At 38.6% G+C, this 19,008-nt stretch overlaps 2 protein-coding genes across 9 annotated transcripts in view; one reads left to right on the top strand and one right to left on the bottom strand.

The window, feature by feature from the left end:
• The window catches only part of sytl5 (synaptotagmin-like 5), a 44,478-nt gene extending 30,470 nt beyond the window's left edge, over nucleotides 1-14,008 (bottom strand). For 4 of the 8 annotated variants that reach the window (XM_065962161.1, XM_020648781.3, XM_020648785.3 and 1 more), the window contains exons 1-2: nucleotides 13,852-14,008; nucleotides 13,612-13,696 (exon numbers count right to left, since the gene is read on the bottom strand). The gene's annotated coding sequence lies outside the window, so the exon portion shown is untranslated. Of the gene's footprint in view, nucleotides 1-13,502; nucleotides 13,697-13,851 lie in introns of all 8 variants that reach the window. The other 4 variants (XM_065962164.1, XM_065962162.1, XM_065962166.1 and 1 more) reach the window with 2 other exon arrangements.
• Nucleotides 14,009-15,627: 1,619 nt separating this feature from the next.
• Nucleotides 15,628-18,870, top strand: dynlt3 (dynein light chain Tctex-type 3). The gene is made up of 5 exons (XM_065962171.1): nucleotides 15,628-15,769; nucleotides 17,327-17,368; nucleotides 17,464-17,587; nucleotides 17,687-17,764; nucleotides 18,034-18,870. Exons 1-5 carry the CDS (start codon nucleotides 15,743-15,745, stop codon nucleotides 18,108-18,110), a joined length of 348 nt encoding a protein of 115 aa, XP_065818243.1. The 5' UTR covers nucleotides 15,628-15,742; the 3' UTR covers nucleotides 18,111-18,870.
• Nucleotides 18,871-19,008: the final 138 nt, after the last annotated feature.

The raw sequence follows: 19,008 nt of genomic DNA, 5'->3' as shown, positions 1-19,008 counted from the left end.
GGTGATGTTCTTCATTGTCCTTAATGCCCGAAGTTCCCAGTTAAATGCCAACAACAAGTATTATCTGTGCCAAAAGCCAGATGTAACTTATTTCTCAACATCATTATTACTATGGAAGCGATTAGTGACCAGAATTCAAATGATACAGCTCATTTGAAAATGAAAATGCAATAACAGAAATGCTTTTTAATTTTCAGAATATGGGTGTATTATTTAACTCAAATAAAAATGATGATTAATCATGTAATTTGCATTTTATTTTTCAACTTGTGCAATGTGCAATGCACATTCTTTGACTAAAAGATTCTCCCATCGTACTGCGCGTTCTGCCCACTCTCCTCATAGACTGTAAATATTACGTTCGCCTGCCTGGGAGCTGGAGTCTGACGTCACTTTCCTGCGCCGTCCACTTTGCCATTTAATGTTCGAGTTGGTTTGAATTGTGAGAACTTTTTAGCACGGCAAGTTTGAAAACGAAAAGCCAAAGACCTTTTATTTTTCATTTGAATGATGTCATACAATATGCATACATAGAGAGTAAAAGTATAATGCAAATTGGATGACTGAATATTAATTTTAAATGTAGGTCAAATAAAGCACCTATATTCTGAAAATGAAAACGTGTTCCTGTTAATGCATTTTCATTTTCAAATTAGCTTTTTCATTTGAATTATGATCACGAGTCACTTCCATAGATTACAGTCTAAAACCTTCTTAAATCACTGCAGTAAATACACAAGTGCCAAAATGATTTGTTACTTTGCAGGTTATAAAATAGTCCCTTACAAAAGTAGTTTAAGTCGTGCGTACAGGAACTACAGAGTCCGGTTGTCCAGAGAATCAGTATAATCATCAAGTTCTTTTTTTATGTCAAGGATCGGTGTATAAAACAAGGGAGGAGGACCCAAGTGCAGAACAACTAAAAATAATTATTTAACAAAAAGTCAAAAACAAGATGATTAACTACTCAACAAAAACCAAAACGTAACTTGTGGCTACAAGGAATCACATGAGCACGAGCAAAACTTACATCTGACAAGGACCAACATACGACAAACAACGATCTAACACAGAGGGGAAAGAAACACAGAGACTAAACAGACATGGGGTAATCAAACACAAGTGAGACTAACGACACAGGTGAAGACAATGAAGGCAATCAACACTGGAGGGAAACACACAGAGGAAGGAATGAACACAAGAAACACTGAGGACACTGTTAAACTCAAGAATGAAACATCAAGACAAACTAGAACAGAGGGACACAAGGATATGAAATCACAAAATAACACAGGAAACACTAAATACTAAACTAGGAAACACCAGGGAAGAATGAGACCTAAAAGATAAATACATCTAAACTGTGAAAAACTAAACTAAACAGAACAAATCATGACATTTTATTTGTCTTCAGACTGAGAGTGACAAACAAACAACAATAAAGCACATCACCAGACTTATTCTAAAGACACAAACAATGGGTATAATATTGGGGAGGAAAACATTTTGAAAAAACTGATTGATTTGTGTTTCTGAAATTTCCAAAGGTTACCAATTAACCAAAAAAGGTTTAAAGATATACCAGACGCCGTGTATGTGCAGATCAAATGCTTAAAGTGTAACCGATGACCTGATTTATTCTAATTCTCTGTTTTGTCATTATTCATTTTTTTTAATCTATATGATCTAATTTAGATAAAGTGCTGCATATATAATGATATGATGTTTCAGTTATGATACAGCGTCTAGGATTCCTGAGTCTATAAGTGCAGAAGGAAAAGATGCTCTACAAATCAAAGTCTGGCTTTTTTTTTATATACAAACATTAATATTTTAGTACCAAGCAAACCCTTGCTGTATTTTGGCTCAGTGTGAGACACAACGACAGCAAACCAAGCCGGACTTTAAAGCCAGGCAGGGTATTTAATGGCCGAACTACTTCATGTACTGTAAGAGGTAACTCCAGGGGGAATCTGATGACAACAACAGATGTTGCTATGATCACAGCAGGTCAATGTTCAGCGGATATAAAATTTCATTGATTTTAGGTTTGAAGACTAGATGAGGCACAAATCTCTTGAGATACATTTCTGCACATAAAAAAACCAGAGTCAGGCCAATCAGAATCACCAGCATGAACCTACTGCAGTGTGTAAACACACTCAGAAGCATCTTTCAGTGCTCGTAAGATTCTAAGAAAGCTTCATACTACAATTCTACATTTCACTTAGCAGACGCTTTTATCCAAAGCGACGTACATCAGAGAGTAAGAACAACACAAGCAAGGATCTAGAAAAAAGGGAACAATGTGAGTAAGAGCAAACGATCAGCTTTGAGTCTGATTGGACACACAGGTGCTGACAGGAAGTGACCAGAGGCAAAGCACAACATTGAGGGCAGTTCTTGAGAGCTCTAATCAGTATAGAAACCATCTTATAAATCGTCGTTATCAAACAAAAACCATCGTCATTACCATCATCATCATCAATAATATGGAGACCATCATCATTAAGTTAGTAGGTATTCATGAAAGAGCTGGCTCTTTAGCTTTTTCTTAAAGCTTCATAATGGATGCTGTTGTATTGTGAATTGTATTGTTAAAAAAAGTCGTTTCCAGCTTGCCCAGCTTATCTTAACTGAAGGGAAATGAAGCAAATGAAGCAACCGGGGGAAACTCAGCTGTGCATCTCTGTGCCTGTAATCCACTTCCTGAGATAGGATGTGTGAACCTGTGTTCACAGCGAGGTGAAATCAATAGGAAGTCATCTTCTTTTACAGAGAGCTCGAGATGAAATCTGGCTTGCAGGAGGGGAAACAGAGAGGCTTCTGGGAGAAGGATGGGGCTGTGTTTAAGGCGAGGAGAAGACGGCACAGTCAATGACACATGACATGTTTGTCCGAGTGGAAAGTATCTCTGCCTGTGGGTACTGATTTATTTAAGTGGTGGCTTCTCTTCTTTTTTTAAAAATTTCTTCTGCTTGGTCGCTCTCTAACAAAGAAATATATATATATACACACACACACACACACACCTCAGGGCAGATAACCTATCCGCACTACTGCAGTGCACTAATGACCCTCTCTCCCAGTCTGGAAACCTGTCAGACACACAGTCAGTGTCACTGCCAATCGAGCTAGGAGCTGTCACCAAACAGTCAAGTCACTCGTCTTCATCCCGTGGAGTCTCTGCACGCCTTGTCAATCAGAATCCAATTTGCAACCTTCATTTCTTGGTCGGCTCAAAGGTAATGAAGTAACATCAGACTCCAGGAGGAATAGGTCACCTCCCTTTAGGCTTGAAAACGTTGCATAGCGTTGACTTGGATTCTGTCTTCACCACATTTGCCCTTTTTGTCTCCACGACGAGGATGATGTCACACTGCTGCTGAAATTGAGATTGCCAGAGAAGAGAAGCTACCAATCAACGCATCTTATCTCTAAACTGGCTATCTACAAATTGTCATGCTCAACTGAAGATAAGTTTTCACACAGGTAATTTAGTTTTAGTTTAGTTTTTTTTAAATTGCAGGAATGAAAAGCCATTCTTGGTATTTTTTGGACACCAAAATCGACAGAAACATTATACAGTATGTGCAGACAAAGCAGCATCGTCCAGTGTTGAAAAATGAAGCCAATGCGGAAGTGCAAAATCCTGCAGTTCACTGAGTGTCCGCTATAAAGGCTTTATATGCGATTTTTTGATCCAGCAGATGTCGCCCTTGAGCACCAGCATGAAACCAAAACAACTCGCGCTGCATTGTTGTGTTAGCATGCTAATGCTAGCGATCTTTATTATGCTGGTATCTTCACACTGCATGTAAATTTACCTGAAATGAGCGTGATCTAGAAACACAGTTAAGCAGTGAGTACAGTATGTTATTCTTCTTTTCTCTAGTCCCTCAATTAAACAACTTTTATACACGAGGGGAGGAGTCAGCCGGCCGTCCTGGCGATGTAAACAAAGTGAAGATAGGACTCTGAAAACTCTGAAAACATCACAGACAGTGGGACTCGGGTGTTACACCCATTGTAGACAGTCATGACTCACAGAGTTATTTTCAGAGGATATACTTGATTTCTACATTTAAGTGTGAAAAATCACATTTAAAGACTTTAAGGCTGCAGGAACACCTGAATGCACATACACATGCATGGCAAGCCTTGTAAAAAAAACAAAATAAGCCTGATTAGTTATTGTCATCACTGGCACACACTGTACTGGAGGTGGCCCAGCTGATCCCGTCTCGCCTCTGTAACGCCTCTGTCACTACCTCAGAAGATGAGGTAGTTAATTAACGCCTCCGCAACATTTACACTGAAGGCAAAACGTCAGTGGCATAAACAGCACGGCTTGAAGCGACAGTATGAATAAGACCGTTGTTTGATTTATAGTCGTGTCTCCACAAGGGGTTAGAAAAAAAACAAAAACAGTTCAGGAATTTATCGCTTCCCCATTGCCCACCCCCAGTCTTTAAAGTCTCCCCTGCTTTAAGGCCTCACATCTGCCTGTCGGAGTTCTTTTAAAAAATAAGAGCTACTGATTTTGACCACCACCATTGTTTCAAGCAATTCCAGTCCAACCATTACTAACGTTTAAAACGCCGCCCTAACAGCCATAAAGCATACATGTCACAGCCACCGTTACATTACAAATCTCAGAGGAGACGTCGTCGGTAATGACCTATCAGGCCTCTCTGGTTCCCCGCTGAGCTCAATGGAGCAGAAAATAAGAAAAAGAAACACACCAACAGAGTTAGAGCCACTAAAATCCTTATCCAGACCCTCCTCTCCTCCAGCTCTTCTCCACTATCTGTTAACTGAATAACCTCTCCTCCTGCATCATTCTTATCTGGAAGCTGTTTATCTCCCCAACACTGATTGGTTGTTTGTGTCATTTCACTCGCTAATTTAGAGAAAGAAAGGCAGCATGGGCTGAAGAAAAAAGCTGACGTTGGAGCTGGGTGCAGAAGATAAATGATTGGTTTTGCTGGTTTTGTTGTTGGATGTAACTGGGGGAATAATTCTTCCCCCAGGCTGTCACTCTGATGAACTCTAAACAGTCACAGAGTGTCAGACCTGTCGCGGTAAAGTGACCAACCGTCACTGTGAATATATATATATGTATATATATATATATATATTATTTAATTTAAATGATAACATACGCACACTTATTTATGTAAATACTGTAATTGACATCTTAATTGACCCATCTGTCACATAACTGCATTTTACTTATCATGTTACTTCAGCATCTTTTTGCACTATTCACCACTGCACTGTTTCATATTTAGTCATGTAAATATTAGTGTTTTCTTATCATGTTTATTGTTGATATTTAATGTTGTACCTGTTCATAAGAGAGCACAGTTCACTGAAGTTAAATTCCTTGTGTGTGTGTGTGTGTAAGCATACCTGGAAAATAAATCTGATTCAATAAAGTTTATCTTTATCTTCTGATTCTGATTCTGAAATAAAGAAGACCAGGAAGACAATCCAAATGTGTAATGAATTCAGTGCTAGGTAAATGGTCTGACCTTGACATTTTAAGATTTTTATCTGTGTGAAAATCCCAGCACACCTTGGATCAAACCTCGACGTGTGAGAAATACAAAAAAAAAAAAAAAACGGCTGAAAACTTTGCTTCTCAAACAGAAGATAACACAGAAGCTAATCTTGTGAGCTTTTCTTTTATCAAATGATTTTGTTCTGGGAAAAAAAACCTTCAAATTCTGAAAGCCGCTTTGAGAATGGCTGTGACGTAATGCGATAAACTTACACATGATGAAAAACAAAGTCACCATATGCATCACCAAAAACCCCTTAAAGTCTTTATATGTGATTTTTCACACTTAAATATAATATAAATCAAGTATATCCTCTGAAAATAACTCTGTGAGTCATGACTGTCTACAATGGGTGTAACACCCGAGTCCCACTGTCTGTGATGTTTTCAGAGTTTTCAGAGTCCTATCTTCACTTTGTTTACATCGCCAGGACAGCCGGCTGACTCCTCCCCTCGTGTATAAAAGTTGTTTAATTGAGGGACTAGAGAAAAGAAGAATAACATACTGTACTCACTGCTTAACTGTGTTTCTAGATCACGCTCATTTCAGGTAAATTTACATGCAGTGTGAAGATACCAGCATAATAAAGATTGCTAGCATTAGCATGCTAACACAACAATGCAGCGCAAGTTGTTTTGGTTTCATGCTGGTGCTCAAGGGCGACACCTGCTGGATCAAAAAAATATAAATATAAAGCCTTTAAGAACATTTTCTTAACCCACTAAGGCATGACAAGTAAAATAGTCCTCAGGGTTTACTGCTAACATGGCTGAGCTTCTTTCCAGCAGCTCAGACTGTTTATTTCATGATTGAATCTGATGCCAAAAATGGTCAACTTCATATTATATATATATATATATATATATATTTATTTATTTAAAATATATTACTGACTCTACAAATCCCTTTGAGAGCTGGGTTCTGACAAAACTGCAGGAAAATGCTCCAGATTTCAAATCACAGTCTTTCTGTCCACACCACAGATCTGGCTCTGTGAGAGAGCAGAGATGCAGGTTTGTCTGGTAATTTGATGTCAGTCAAATATTCATTGCAGAGTGAAAAGGAATCAGTAGACATTCCTATTCCATGGAATGAAACATTGAAGATACTCTGAGAGATATTATCATTCACAGAAAAAGATGATGTGTGTTTTTGATTTTATCGGAACATTTTGCACAGAACCTCTTCCATGTTTTTTCAGCTGATTGCGTTGAATATTTCTGTGTTGTGTTACTATACGAGCACTTGAATAACAAGAGACGAGAGGGTTTCTAGATCGAGGCAGGATCTCATTAACCCAGTTTCAGATGCGGCCTCCTATGCGGCTCTCTTCTTCTTCTTCTTCTTCACAGAGAGAGACGTAGGGGTTATAAACAGTTTCCTCTTTTTTCTCCCTTTACCAGCATGTCTGAATATTTCATAGCGTTCATTCGTGTTTAACTGATGCTCGTCTGCCACATTTTACTGCACTTTGTCTTTAGGATGCACTAGAGGGCTAATGGAGAGAAGGGAATTCTTTGGAAGTGCTCGTGTGTGTTAGTATTAATCAGAGTGCAACAACTGAAAGCGTGTGTGTAATTTCAAGCCAAGTGGATGCAAGTGGATTTTTTTTTTTTAAAGATTGGTTTGTTTTATTTCACTGTGATGTGCTGATGCATTAGTAAAGCTGCAGGACATGGAGAAAACAAGATGCACGATGAAATTCAGTGTTTGGAGGACAGATGATGAGTCTTTGGGGGGTAGATGAATGAATAAAGATCTCACATCTAAAACACAAACTGCTGATAAGACAGGTCAAGAACAAGTCTGTCTTAATGTCTGGATTGAGGCTTTATATGTGATTTTTTTGATCCAGCAGATGTCGCCCTTGAGCACCAGCATGAAACCAAAACAACTCGTGCTGCATTGTTGTGTTAGCATGCTAATGCTAGTGATCTTTATTATGCTGGTATCTTCACACTGCATGTAAATTTACCTGAAATGAGCGTGATCTAGAAACACAGTTAAGCAGTGAGTACAGTATGTTATTCTTCTTTTCTCTAGTCCCTCAATTAAACAACTTTTATACACGAGGGGAGGAGTCAGCCGGCTGTCCTGGCGATGTAAACAAACTGAAGATAGGACTCTGAAAACTCTGAAAACATCACAGACAGTGGGACTCGGGTGTTACACCCATTGTAGACAGTCATGACTCACAGAGTTATTTTCAGAGGAGATACTTGATTTATATTATATTTAAGTGAGAAAAATCACATTTAAAGAACATATTCTCCAGTATGAAGTGAAAAAAAAAAACATGAAGGATAGCCCCTTTCAGCTTCTGATTTCTCCTGTCCGTTTTTTTCCAAATGTCGAGGGACTTTATTTGCTGAGATAGAGTAACACTGAGTGATTTTCAGGTGGCATTCATGTTCATTCAAGCACAGCACTTGTTGTTGTACTTCTTCTGTTTGAGCTCTTATTATCCCACATGTTTTAGAGCAAACTAGTGCATCTGCTAAAAGCTAAATAAACAGCACGCAGCAGGCACCAATATTTGGAGCACAAAATACTCTGCCAGAAATGGCATCCTCATCAGCAATTACTGGATTATCACGTAGGATAGAGTGTCTGTTTAAGTAGCTTTCTTTTCGTCTGTTGCTGTTCTTTTTGTTGTCTTTATTATAATCATGTTAGTGTCTCTACTGTGTTGTGTGATTTTCACTGCCTGCGATAAATATATTTTTAAAAAAGGCTCTGTTTAAAGTTCACAGTTACACAAGAAACTCTGGAAGTAGCTGCCTCATAGGCCCCTTCTTTTTAATAAGGTCCTAACATTTATCAGCTGTAACTAAAGGCTTTAATAGGATTGATGAATAATGATTTATGGATTCGTTTTTCAGACTTTAATGAGGTTGACCCCTTCAGCTGGTGTGAAAGAAAGAGACAAATAGGAGTTATTGAAAACTGCTCGTCTGGCAGTCAAACCGTCTCAGACAACCCTTCACTCATCACCTTTCCAATGTGTCCGACTTTTTCTGTACAACAATCCAACGTGCAGCATCTCGGAGTTTAACTGTGCCTGTCAGTGTGGACGTTTCTAACAACCACTCATCATTTCCATCAAGGGATGATGCAACAACACGCCATGTGAACCTCTTCAAGCATAACAAAGCCTTTATGGTCTTCAGCCATGATAGCAGCTCTGTGAGGCTACACATCAAAAAACACTGTATTGATTTAATTTAATTTCTAGTTAGCATGCAAAGCAGGGCCGTTGATGCTGAGATGATTATATTGTAAATATTCGTACATTTTAATGCAAGATCATCATGTTCTGATTGCATAAATCTAAAGGGTCGATCAATCAATATGGTGGGAGACGATTCCCAGACTTTAAGTCTTCATATACGCTCATAACTGACTGGTCCAGAATGATTTTATTATGATTAATCCACAGCAAAAGTCCTAATCACAGGTGATAAACTTATTTTTTTATTTTTTTATTTTTTTATTTTTTTATTTTTTTATTTTTTTATTTTTTTTTATTTTTAAAGATTTAGTTTTGGGCCCTTTGTGCCTTTATTGTAGAGATAGAACAGTGGACAGAGTCGGAAATCAGGGAAAGAGAGCGGGGAACGACATGTGGGAAAGGAGACACAGGTCGGACCCGAACTCGGCCCGCCCGCCCGGAAGACCACCGTCTCCACACACGGGGGTGCGCACACCAACCACTGCGCCACCAGCGCCCCAGGTGATAAAACTTCTCATGAAAAGTGCCTTTTAGAAAGTGGCACTTTGTGTTTCAAAACTAAAAAAAAAGAAGCAGTTTCTGGTGATACCAACTATCACCAGGACACACCTCTGAGCAACAGACCTGCACAAGACAGACGTCCAAATAAACGGCCATGTCAAGAATAACCTTTCTAGTTGAATCCATCTAACAAATGACTTCAAATATTCTAAAAAGATGGGGTGCAGAGTAGCCTATAGCGGTTATGCTGCGTGCCCCATATGCAGAGGCTATAATCCTCATCACAGCTGCCATGGGGTTCCAAACTATCCCGTCCCTTTGCTGCATGGCGTCCTATTCAATGAAGACAAAATGGCCCAAAAATAAAACTGTGAACTATAAAAGAGCAATAACTCTGACATGTAGAGTTTAAAATTGATAATGCAGTCACAATTCAAAACATTGGAGAGAGCCATAATAATAATAATAATAATAATAATAATAATAATAATAATAATAAGCTAATCCCTGCTATTAGTGCAAAAAAATATTCCACTGAAAACTGAATCATTTCACTTAATTTCCCTGGTTTGTTGTTTTTGCACAGTTTATTTTCTATTTGCACTCTACTGCCTTCAAATTGCCTTATTTTTTGTATACTTTGGATATTTGTAAATATATATATTTTTTTATTTGGCTATGTTTATTTTAATATTTTATTGTTGGCATTCATTGTGGACAGCAAAGAAAGAATTTCACTGTACATGGAAACATGTTTCCTACTGTGCACATGACATTAAACATTTTGAATCTTTTATTATATAACATTGAAGCCGGGTGTTTCAAAGTATTCTTTACACTAACGCTGGCTTTAAGCTGTTCAAATATATTATTGATTAAACACCTCAATGTGCATGACTTACCAACAATGAATCTGCTTAATGCCTATGTTTGATGAATGCTCTGCTGTGTGGACTTTTCCACAGAGCACACCCTGATCAGGATGATGCTGCCGCTGGTAAATAATGAAATAATGATGTCATAGTTAAATAAAAGCATTTTTTTCCTCAGCATGTGGCATCCACACCTTTAGCCTAAATTACAGGTTGAAGGGTCCAATCATCCCATGCAGGTTATCCACCCCCCTCAGGCTTTAGTTCAACATCAGGAGCGCCCACAGATGCATGTGCCCATAACCACAAGAGGTTTTAGGAGAGTGACACATCAGCACCCCTCCCTGACCGGCAATCTATTACTCAACTGAGTCACTCCTCTCAGCGCTGCCTCCAAATTTCATTTCTGTTATTTTCTCCCCCCCCCCCCCACACACACACACACATTGCAGTGTTGGTGTGTGTGTGGTCAGGTTTTCACTGATTGCCTGGCTGGGGGCTGTGATTGAACGGGGACGCCGTGTATCTTTGAGGCCACACAGGGCTATAGGCTGCATACCAAACGGATGGCGAGAGACAGAGCCATGGATAACAGAGAGTCATCATCAGTGAGTGGGAGGCAGGGAAACCCCACACAACACGGCACTAAAGGGATCAGATGCTATTCAATGCTGCAGCACAGAAGAGCTTTGTTACAGACTGTTGGGGCGTCATCAGAGTTAATTCAGTTATAATCATGCAGATTATTTAGTTTAATTAGATGATGTTCATTGATTAAACCAGAATCCATGAATGTCTGCGTAACACCATTCCTGGTAGGTCATTGTTGGTGCGAATACAAGGAAGTGGATAATGTCAATACGATGTATGTGAAGGACAGAGGAGGTGCTAACATTGCTTACCTATAAAAGGTAGAGAGAAGTAACTACTGAAGCCTTTTCATCGTCCAATGGTTTTGGACAATGATTTTTAGCACTCTTCTCAACCTGAATGGTAGCAACCACAGCTACTGAAGAAGACGTTGGAGCAGGTGGCAGCGAATGTTCAAACTCACATGAAACAAGTGGAGACTAAAAATATGCAGAACTCAAATTTGTTACAAATAAAAAATTAAATGGAAGTCACGCCAGCAAACAATACAACAGATTGCTTGGGACACCATAGCAGTCAAATGTTGTCTGAATGCAACAGTCCATTGAAAAAAGCAGAGGAGGAAAGAAGTGGCAGTTGTTTAATCTGAGAAAACATCCTCCTGTCAAAATTCCACTACAGCACAAGTGGATACACAGTGTACACAGTGTACACAGTGTACTACATGGAAGTGGAAGCAGCTAATAAGACATCCGTATTGAGAAACAGCCTCAAGATTTGAGTAAATATGTCTGCTTGTTACAGTGTTTTGGTTTTTATAGGGCAGCAGTCTGGCACCATGAGCTGCCGTCTGTCACTGAAATGTCTGCCATAATATCACAGAAGTGTGTAAATGTAGAACCCCACACACACATTCACACACACACACACACACACACGTCTATGCATTGCTAGATGTCTCTGACACAGACCTTCTAAGACCTCTAATGCCGTGTGACTGCTCTTCTCCCCTGAGCTTTCTTTCTGCTCCGCTGCATGGATGCGCTCGGCTGCCGGGATGTAGAGAAATCAGGGAATCCCTACATTCCCCCTCCCTCCTCTTATTCACCCATCTATTTCCCCTCCAGCCGTGTGTGGGTAAGCGTGTGTGTGTGTGCATGTGTGAGTGTGTGAGCCGTGCATAAAAGCTCGGTTATCATTAGGGAGGCGTTTTCTCTGTGACAATGACAAACCAGCCTCAGCAGAAACTGAATCTTTTTCTTTTAGGAGCCCAATGAACTAATTTTAAGAGGCGTCACTATGACAGATTACAGTACAGCAGGAGATCTCTCAGCAATGTAAAATATAAGGTTTTTGCTTTTCTTCTACACATGAAAGAATGATTTTACAACACTTTAATACTTTACTTTAATAGGGTATTAAATCCACTTACAGGGCTTTGTGGGGACTCTTGATTATATGGACTCAGGAATGTTATTTTTCACTCATTAGTGCAACTGTTTTTGTATTTAATTCAACAGTTTCTATTGTTAAACAAGCAGCCCTGATGTTCTTCAGTGAAGCTCGAGACTTATGGTTAATAAAAAATATATATATACTGTATATGCATATTTTGCATATTGTGAGTGGCTACTTTACCACTTTGGCCAGCAGACTTGGATATTCCAAAGTGTAAAATCCTCTTATGTTTGTCTATTTGAGCTTTAAACTTTACAATGTCTTTAACTATAACATGTAATATTGTGCTGAAACTCTAGATAGCAGATAATAATAGTGAATTGGATAACTCATTGAAAGATTGATTTTACTGTGCAGAAACAAGGCAACTTCAAAAATTTCATATTATTTCTTGTTAAATCTTGTGATAGTGTCAGCCTCTCCTAAGAGAGAATTTGCAGCTTTTCTGCCAATTAGATATCAGACTAATCAGAAAAATTGTCGTCCTATCACTTTAATTGACAGTAAGTGGTTTGAGTTGTTAGTTATAATCCTTTGTTCCTTCTTCATTGCATGAATTTTCTGCTTCTGTTAATCTTGCTCTCGCTTGTTTGTTGGGCTGCATTACACACTGCTTTCTGAAATCTGATTTGCCAGTCGATTAACCGTTTTTTTTTTACAATAATTGACTGTATCATGTCAGTGATAAGTCACAATCATTACTATTTCAATGCAAATGTAACCTGTGTATGTATAATAAGATTCTGACCTTCCTATCAGGACTTCTGTCTCCTGAAAAAAAGGCTTCAAATCCTCCTGCAGACAACATCTCGAGCTTCCTGTTTCTTTTTGTCTCACTGAATCATCAATATTTCTCCCCCTAATGCTGCAAGGGGCATCAAACACAAAGCCTCAACCATGACTAATCTGAGGGTGAATCCACCTCTGAATTCAAATGAGGACCTGAGACCTCTCTCCTGAACATGGAGCTAGACAACCACACAGAGGAGAATTGTAAAGCCTGTAAAGTGTGTGTCAGTAACAGCAGTCCTCCCAGTAAAGCACTGGGACATCCTGGTGGCTCCAAAATACAACAAACAAGGTCAACATGAATAATCAGCTGTGAGCCACAGACATGAAGCAGCAGGATCATTAAAGTCACTCCTCGTCATTATAAAACGGTCATTTAAAAACACTGAGCTGCTCTTCGTTATCATTTGCTTACATGGAGGTTATCATGCTTTTTCAAATTAAAGAAGTTTAATAAATTCAGCACATTCCCAGCAGACTGTTCAAATTCACCTGAGTTGACTGCAGGTTAATCTACCGTCGAAACCAGCGGAGGCAACAAGAGGCGAGAAAAAGGAGCTTTTTGCTGCATTGCACCTGACCAAAACGCGCTTAACTTTACCCGGGAAGTGGGCTGTCTGGTCCCCGCTGTGTGTGACGAATCGTCCGGGGTCGTGGTCGTGATGTTGGAAAAAGACAACCCCCACCTCCCGGAAGAAAAAAAAAAAAAAGGACACAAATGAAACATCATTAAGTGAGGACACAGAGCAGCGGCTTACAGTGCCATATGTCAGATGATGTTTTGTGTTTTGTGTCCTGGTACTACAGCTGGATGACCCACAGAGACGCAGTGGTGTCTTACCTGGAAGCGGCGGAGGGTGACGAGGAGCCGGCAGGGGAGAGCACGGCGGGGCTGGAGGGAGTCAGTCCGGGGATCAGGGACCGGAGCCTACGTGAGTGTGTCAGTGCGCCTCGGCACCGTCTGAAGGCGCAAATCCACAGCCAGGGTGTTCCCGACAGAAGGGGGCGTGGTGTGCGTATTTGTGCGTGTGTGTGTGTGTGTGTGTGTGTGTGTGTGTGTGTGTGTGTGTGTGTTTGAGAGAGAGAGAGAGAGAGAGAGAGAGAGAGAGAGAGAGACGCATGGACGAAATCTTGACAAATAGGCTTATTGTGACAATGCGACAGTTGTTTCTGCACAAACTCAGACTCCTGTTGTTTTTTCCATGAATAAACAATTGGGGGGTATTAAGCCTATTTAACACCAGCGTGTATTTCTGTAAATTCTTTCAGGGAAAGTCCGTATTGTCACAGAGCATTATGTATTATGTATTTCCCAGCTGAGATCCTCTGGGTGTTTTGGGGTCTATTTCTGTTGTTTTGGCCAGAGGAGAAGCCAGCTTTCTTGCAGAACGACAGATTATTTAATAACACTTAAGCTGCAGGAAATTAAGGGTTGGTCATCTTTAACAAGCAGGGCTTTGAAAAAGGTGAAATGGGGTGAACACAAAGTAGAGCTGTTTAAGTGAAATGATTGCTTATGTGTTTCATTTTGACAATTTGATTTCACATGCATTTTATTTTTATGAATAGGCTACTCTTTTATTTTTCATGAAATGTGGTCACTTTATGCAATCAAGTCTAATCAATGCTAAAAATATATTTCATTTCCTCTCTAATCTTTTCGCTTTCAGTCCAGTTTTATTGTCTTTTTTAATTAGGCCATATATTGATATATGAGATTATAGGACATATGTCCAGAGGCTAACTGATGCATTTACTAGCAGTTGTTAATCTGCCATGCCCTGCCCATTAAACTTTATTTATGGAGCAATTTTCTTCAGGTTACAAAGTGATTTATTGGAGAGAAAAAAATCAAATCAAATCAAAACACAAAGAGATTAAATAAAAGAGATTAAAATAAATTGGAAAACTTGTGGCATTGGCAAGAGTGACATAATAAGTATAACCTACAATTTAGGAGAATAAATAACCTGAGTTATGTCCAGGGGCGTAGTAGTGGGCGGGGAGGGGGAGTGGTACTGACTACCCAGGGCCCCAGTGGGGAGAGGGGCCCTTCAGGGGCCTGAAATAAAAATGTATTTCTTATTTCGCTTCTTTCTCTTAGTTATAACCGCAATAAGATCACTAAAATTGTCTGAATAAATAAACAAACATTCAGAATTCCTTTCTGGAAAAAATGTGGAGTCTGTCTCAAAGACTCATTGCCCAAAAGCATACGTGAAATAAAGCCAACTGTCACATCAGGACATTTCACATGAAGGCCTTTCATTTTCACGTGACACGATATGTGTTAGAAATCAAATTCAAATATAATGTTATATGTAAAAAAAAAAAGAATGGGTGAATGAATAAGCATTAGGTTTGTATTGACATTATAAGACAGTGCTTTTCTTTCTTACTTGAAGAACATTATTTTCATCCCATCAGGGAATTTATTGCAAGATTTCTTTAAGAAACTTGTGAGAGCTCTGCACTTCTGAACATCAGTCCTGAGAAATAAAAAGATTTATAGTATTTGGTAGGAGATAAAATGTGTACACACGCGCCCTCTAATGTTGGTAATAGTCGCCTTGTAGTGTCTGACTGTGACCACAGCGGGGCGCTGTACTCTTTCAGTCAGCCAGCTGAGTTTGCGCAGAGTTGTGCTCTTCGTCTCTGAACACCCGGAAGTAAACAGGAACAATAACTGAACCAGACAGACGCCGGTGATTTTTAGAGCAACGTCAGGGACGATGGAGGAATATAACTCTGGGGATGAGGTGAGTCCTATGGGTGAGTCCTATGGGTGAGTCCTATGGGTGAGTCCTGTGGGTGAGACCTGTGGGTGAGACCTGTGGGTGAGTCCTATGGGTGAACACAACAGACAGCCTGTTGGGTAGTGAACAGAGTCAGCTCACTGAGGATGCTCACACTCATCCTTATTAATGTTATCTTATCTTATTTATCAAGTATTAAGCTTCTTTATTTATTTTATTTATTTTTAGCGTTGATTGATTGATTGATTAAATTTATTTCAGACATATCAAATAAAATCAAACATATCAAAAATACAAAACAAAATGAAAAGCACGAAAATACAATAAACAAAAAACAATGTTCAAATTATTTCACAAAAAGAGAAAAATAAAATTACATATATTCAGTTGATATGTCTGAAAAGGAGGAAGAAGTATAAAACTTATTTAATCCTTTTCCACAGCTCAATAATTAATATTTATTAAATTAAATTACCTTCCTGTGTTCCTTATAATCTCTCTATATATACAATCTATCTAAATACTATATTTATGATAATATATTTGATATTATATTATACATGTATACAACTTGATATACTATGATTTTTTATAATTTATAATTTATACAATCCATATATCTATATATACATATCTATTTGTACAATTTGATGTACTATATTTACATGTTATATATTTATACAATCCTTATGTCTTTACAGTTTGGTACAGTATGTTTACAATTATACATTTAATATAATCTATATCTATATATCTATATATACTATTTGATATAGGTTACTTGATATATTAACGCTTAAAACAGCCCGTTCATGTTGAAACAGATTGTTGTGTTTGTTATGTGTTCTGCTGTGTGTGTAATAAAGTGGAAGCTCCCGCCTATGTGCCCTTTATTGTTTTCATATTAAGTGTATACAGCGAGCTAAATACGTGAATTACCCACATTTGTATTTACTTAACCAATTTAATACATTTAAGAGTGAACACAATTTGCAATGGTAGAGAAAGTAGCCTCCTTAACAATATTTATTTTATTTATTACATTTAATATGTTAAGGGAGTGTGTGCAATATCAAACAGAAATATTACAATTTGATGCACCAGTTATCTTAGAGCTACTTTATATTTGCAGTCCCTCAAGTAGGCCTACTAACGCCCTACCTACCTAAATGAACAGTATTGACATAAGTTAAAGTGAAGGAGTGTAGACATGTTATCAGCAGAAACTACTCAATATAACTGTGAGTAGACAAATGAAGTGAACTTGAGTGCAGGGATCATTTGTAAATTTAACATCTAACAACAGATTACAGTATGGTGAGACAATGTATATATTATATTTTATATTGTGAACTTATCTGTACTTCTTACTGATTTTTGGTTTTATGAGCAACTGTAGCAAACACATTTCCTCCTGGGATTAATAAAGTATTTCTGATTCTGATTTCCATGTGACACAGTAAGTGTCATGGACTGGTGCTCTGTTTACAGAGAAACAAATCATTCCTTGGGGTATTTTTAACGCAAATAAAATCATTCCTATTTCTTCTTTCACTGCAGGTTATCTTCAATGCCGATGAGATCAACATTTCAGTCAAAGAGGTAACGTTTCTCCTCCCAGGAGTCACTAATGAACTGTGTTGAATTTAAACTCCCTCTTTGATGGATAACAGTCTCTCTGATTGTTTTTGTCTCAGTGTATTGAAGGTGTTATTGGAGGAACAGATTACGACCAGAGTAAAGTGAACCAGTGGACGGCCAGTATAGTGGAGCACTCTCTGACTCACCTGTTCAAACAGGGACGGCCGTTTAAATACATAGGTAAGCTAACTTTCTGTACCATAGAGTAACATGGTGTAATGTTGACATGTGCAGCTCATCATGTTCCTGTGAATAATGCTGCTGTCTGATATTTTGCAGTAAACTGTTCGGTCATGCAGAAGACTGGCGCTGGTCTCCACACAGCCAACTCCTGCTACTGGGACACGGCCACTGATGGTGAGAGAAGACTTTCAATTAGAGTTTGTATGTTTGGAATTGTTCAAGGGTTAGGTTGACAACCAGGTTTCAGTACAGACTTTAAATATACCTAAAAGATTTTTCACTTGCATTCAAATAAATCAAATAAAAGAAGAAGCTGATTCAGAACCCAGATCCAAATTATAAAATAAAAATGTTGAGGGACTTTAAAAGTTGTACTTCTCATCAGAAACAGATTTTCAAATTGATGCATAATTTCATTTTTCCTCCTTTTGTATGCCCCCTAGGAAGCTGCACAGTGAGGTGGGAGAATCGCACAATGTACTGTGTGGTCAGTGTGTTCGCTGTAGCCATGGCTCTCTGAAGCTTCAAGAAGCTGATCTCCACTTCCCCAAACTTTATCAAAAATGAACCCATCACCAAGAAGACGTGAAGACCTTCTGATGACTCCCTCTGGTAGAATTTCATGCAGCAAGTTGGATATATACAGGAGCCATTAAAGATGTTTAGACTCAGAGTTGTGCTGTGATGGTCCATGATGTGCATTTAGGGAGCAGGAAAATGACATGAAGGGACCTGTGGCAGTACAAAAAAAATATACTCCAAATGAACCCACGTAATCTGGTGTCAAAATTTAAGATATTATCCACATGTTGTAATCTCTGTGTAATGTAGAACTTGAATTGTTTTGCCATAAGCCTCGGCTGTGCATTGTGTTTAGTGCTAATTAGCAAATGTTAGTCTGTTAAAGATGGTGAATGTTAGATTGTTAGTGTTGAGTTCAAAGGGCTTCTCCTCTTCAGTACATTCCTCTTTAAAACTGACTGAACTGTTGCCGTTGTAGATGTTAAAAGTCAATTCTAACTGTTGTGTTTGATTTGGAAACCTGACTACTTGTGTACAAAGTCTCTACAAGTCTGCATTCATTTTTTCAATCATTTATACTCCTCTGTTACTGTAAAGGTTGGAGAGTGTGTATTTCCAGGTTTTAGATGCTTAATGCTTAGTCCTGACAAGCGATGCACTTTAAAAAAAAGAAAAGAAAACAAGACATGCTCTGAAGAAATCCTGGAAATTGTCTGTTGAATTAATGTAAGCTGTTGAATAAATTAATTTGTTGGAAACATGAGGCTGTCCTATAATGAATGAATGAAAGTATGAATGAACCCAGAGTATGAATGAAATTTATAAATCACACTGGCACAGTGTAGAATGGCAGTTTGGGCTTTTGTCCACTAGAGGTCAGCACAGAACAGCGTGTA

Source organism: Labrus bergylta, chromosome 13 (assembly GCF_963930695.1).
Source record: "Labrus bergylta chromosome 13, fLabBer1.1, whole genome shotgun sequence".
Taxonomy (NCBI): Eukaryota; Metazoa; Chordata; class Actinopteri; order Labriformes; family Labridae; genus Labrus; species Labrus bergylta.
This window is presented reverse-complemented; position numbering and strand designations above follow the sequence as displayed.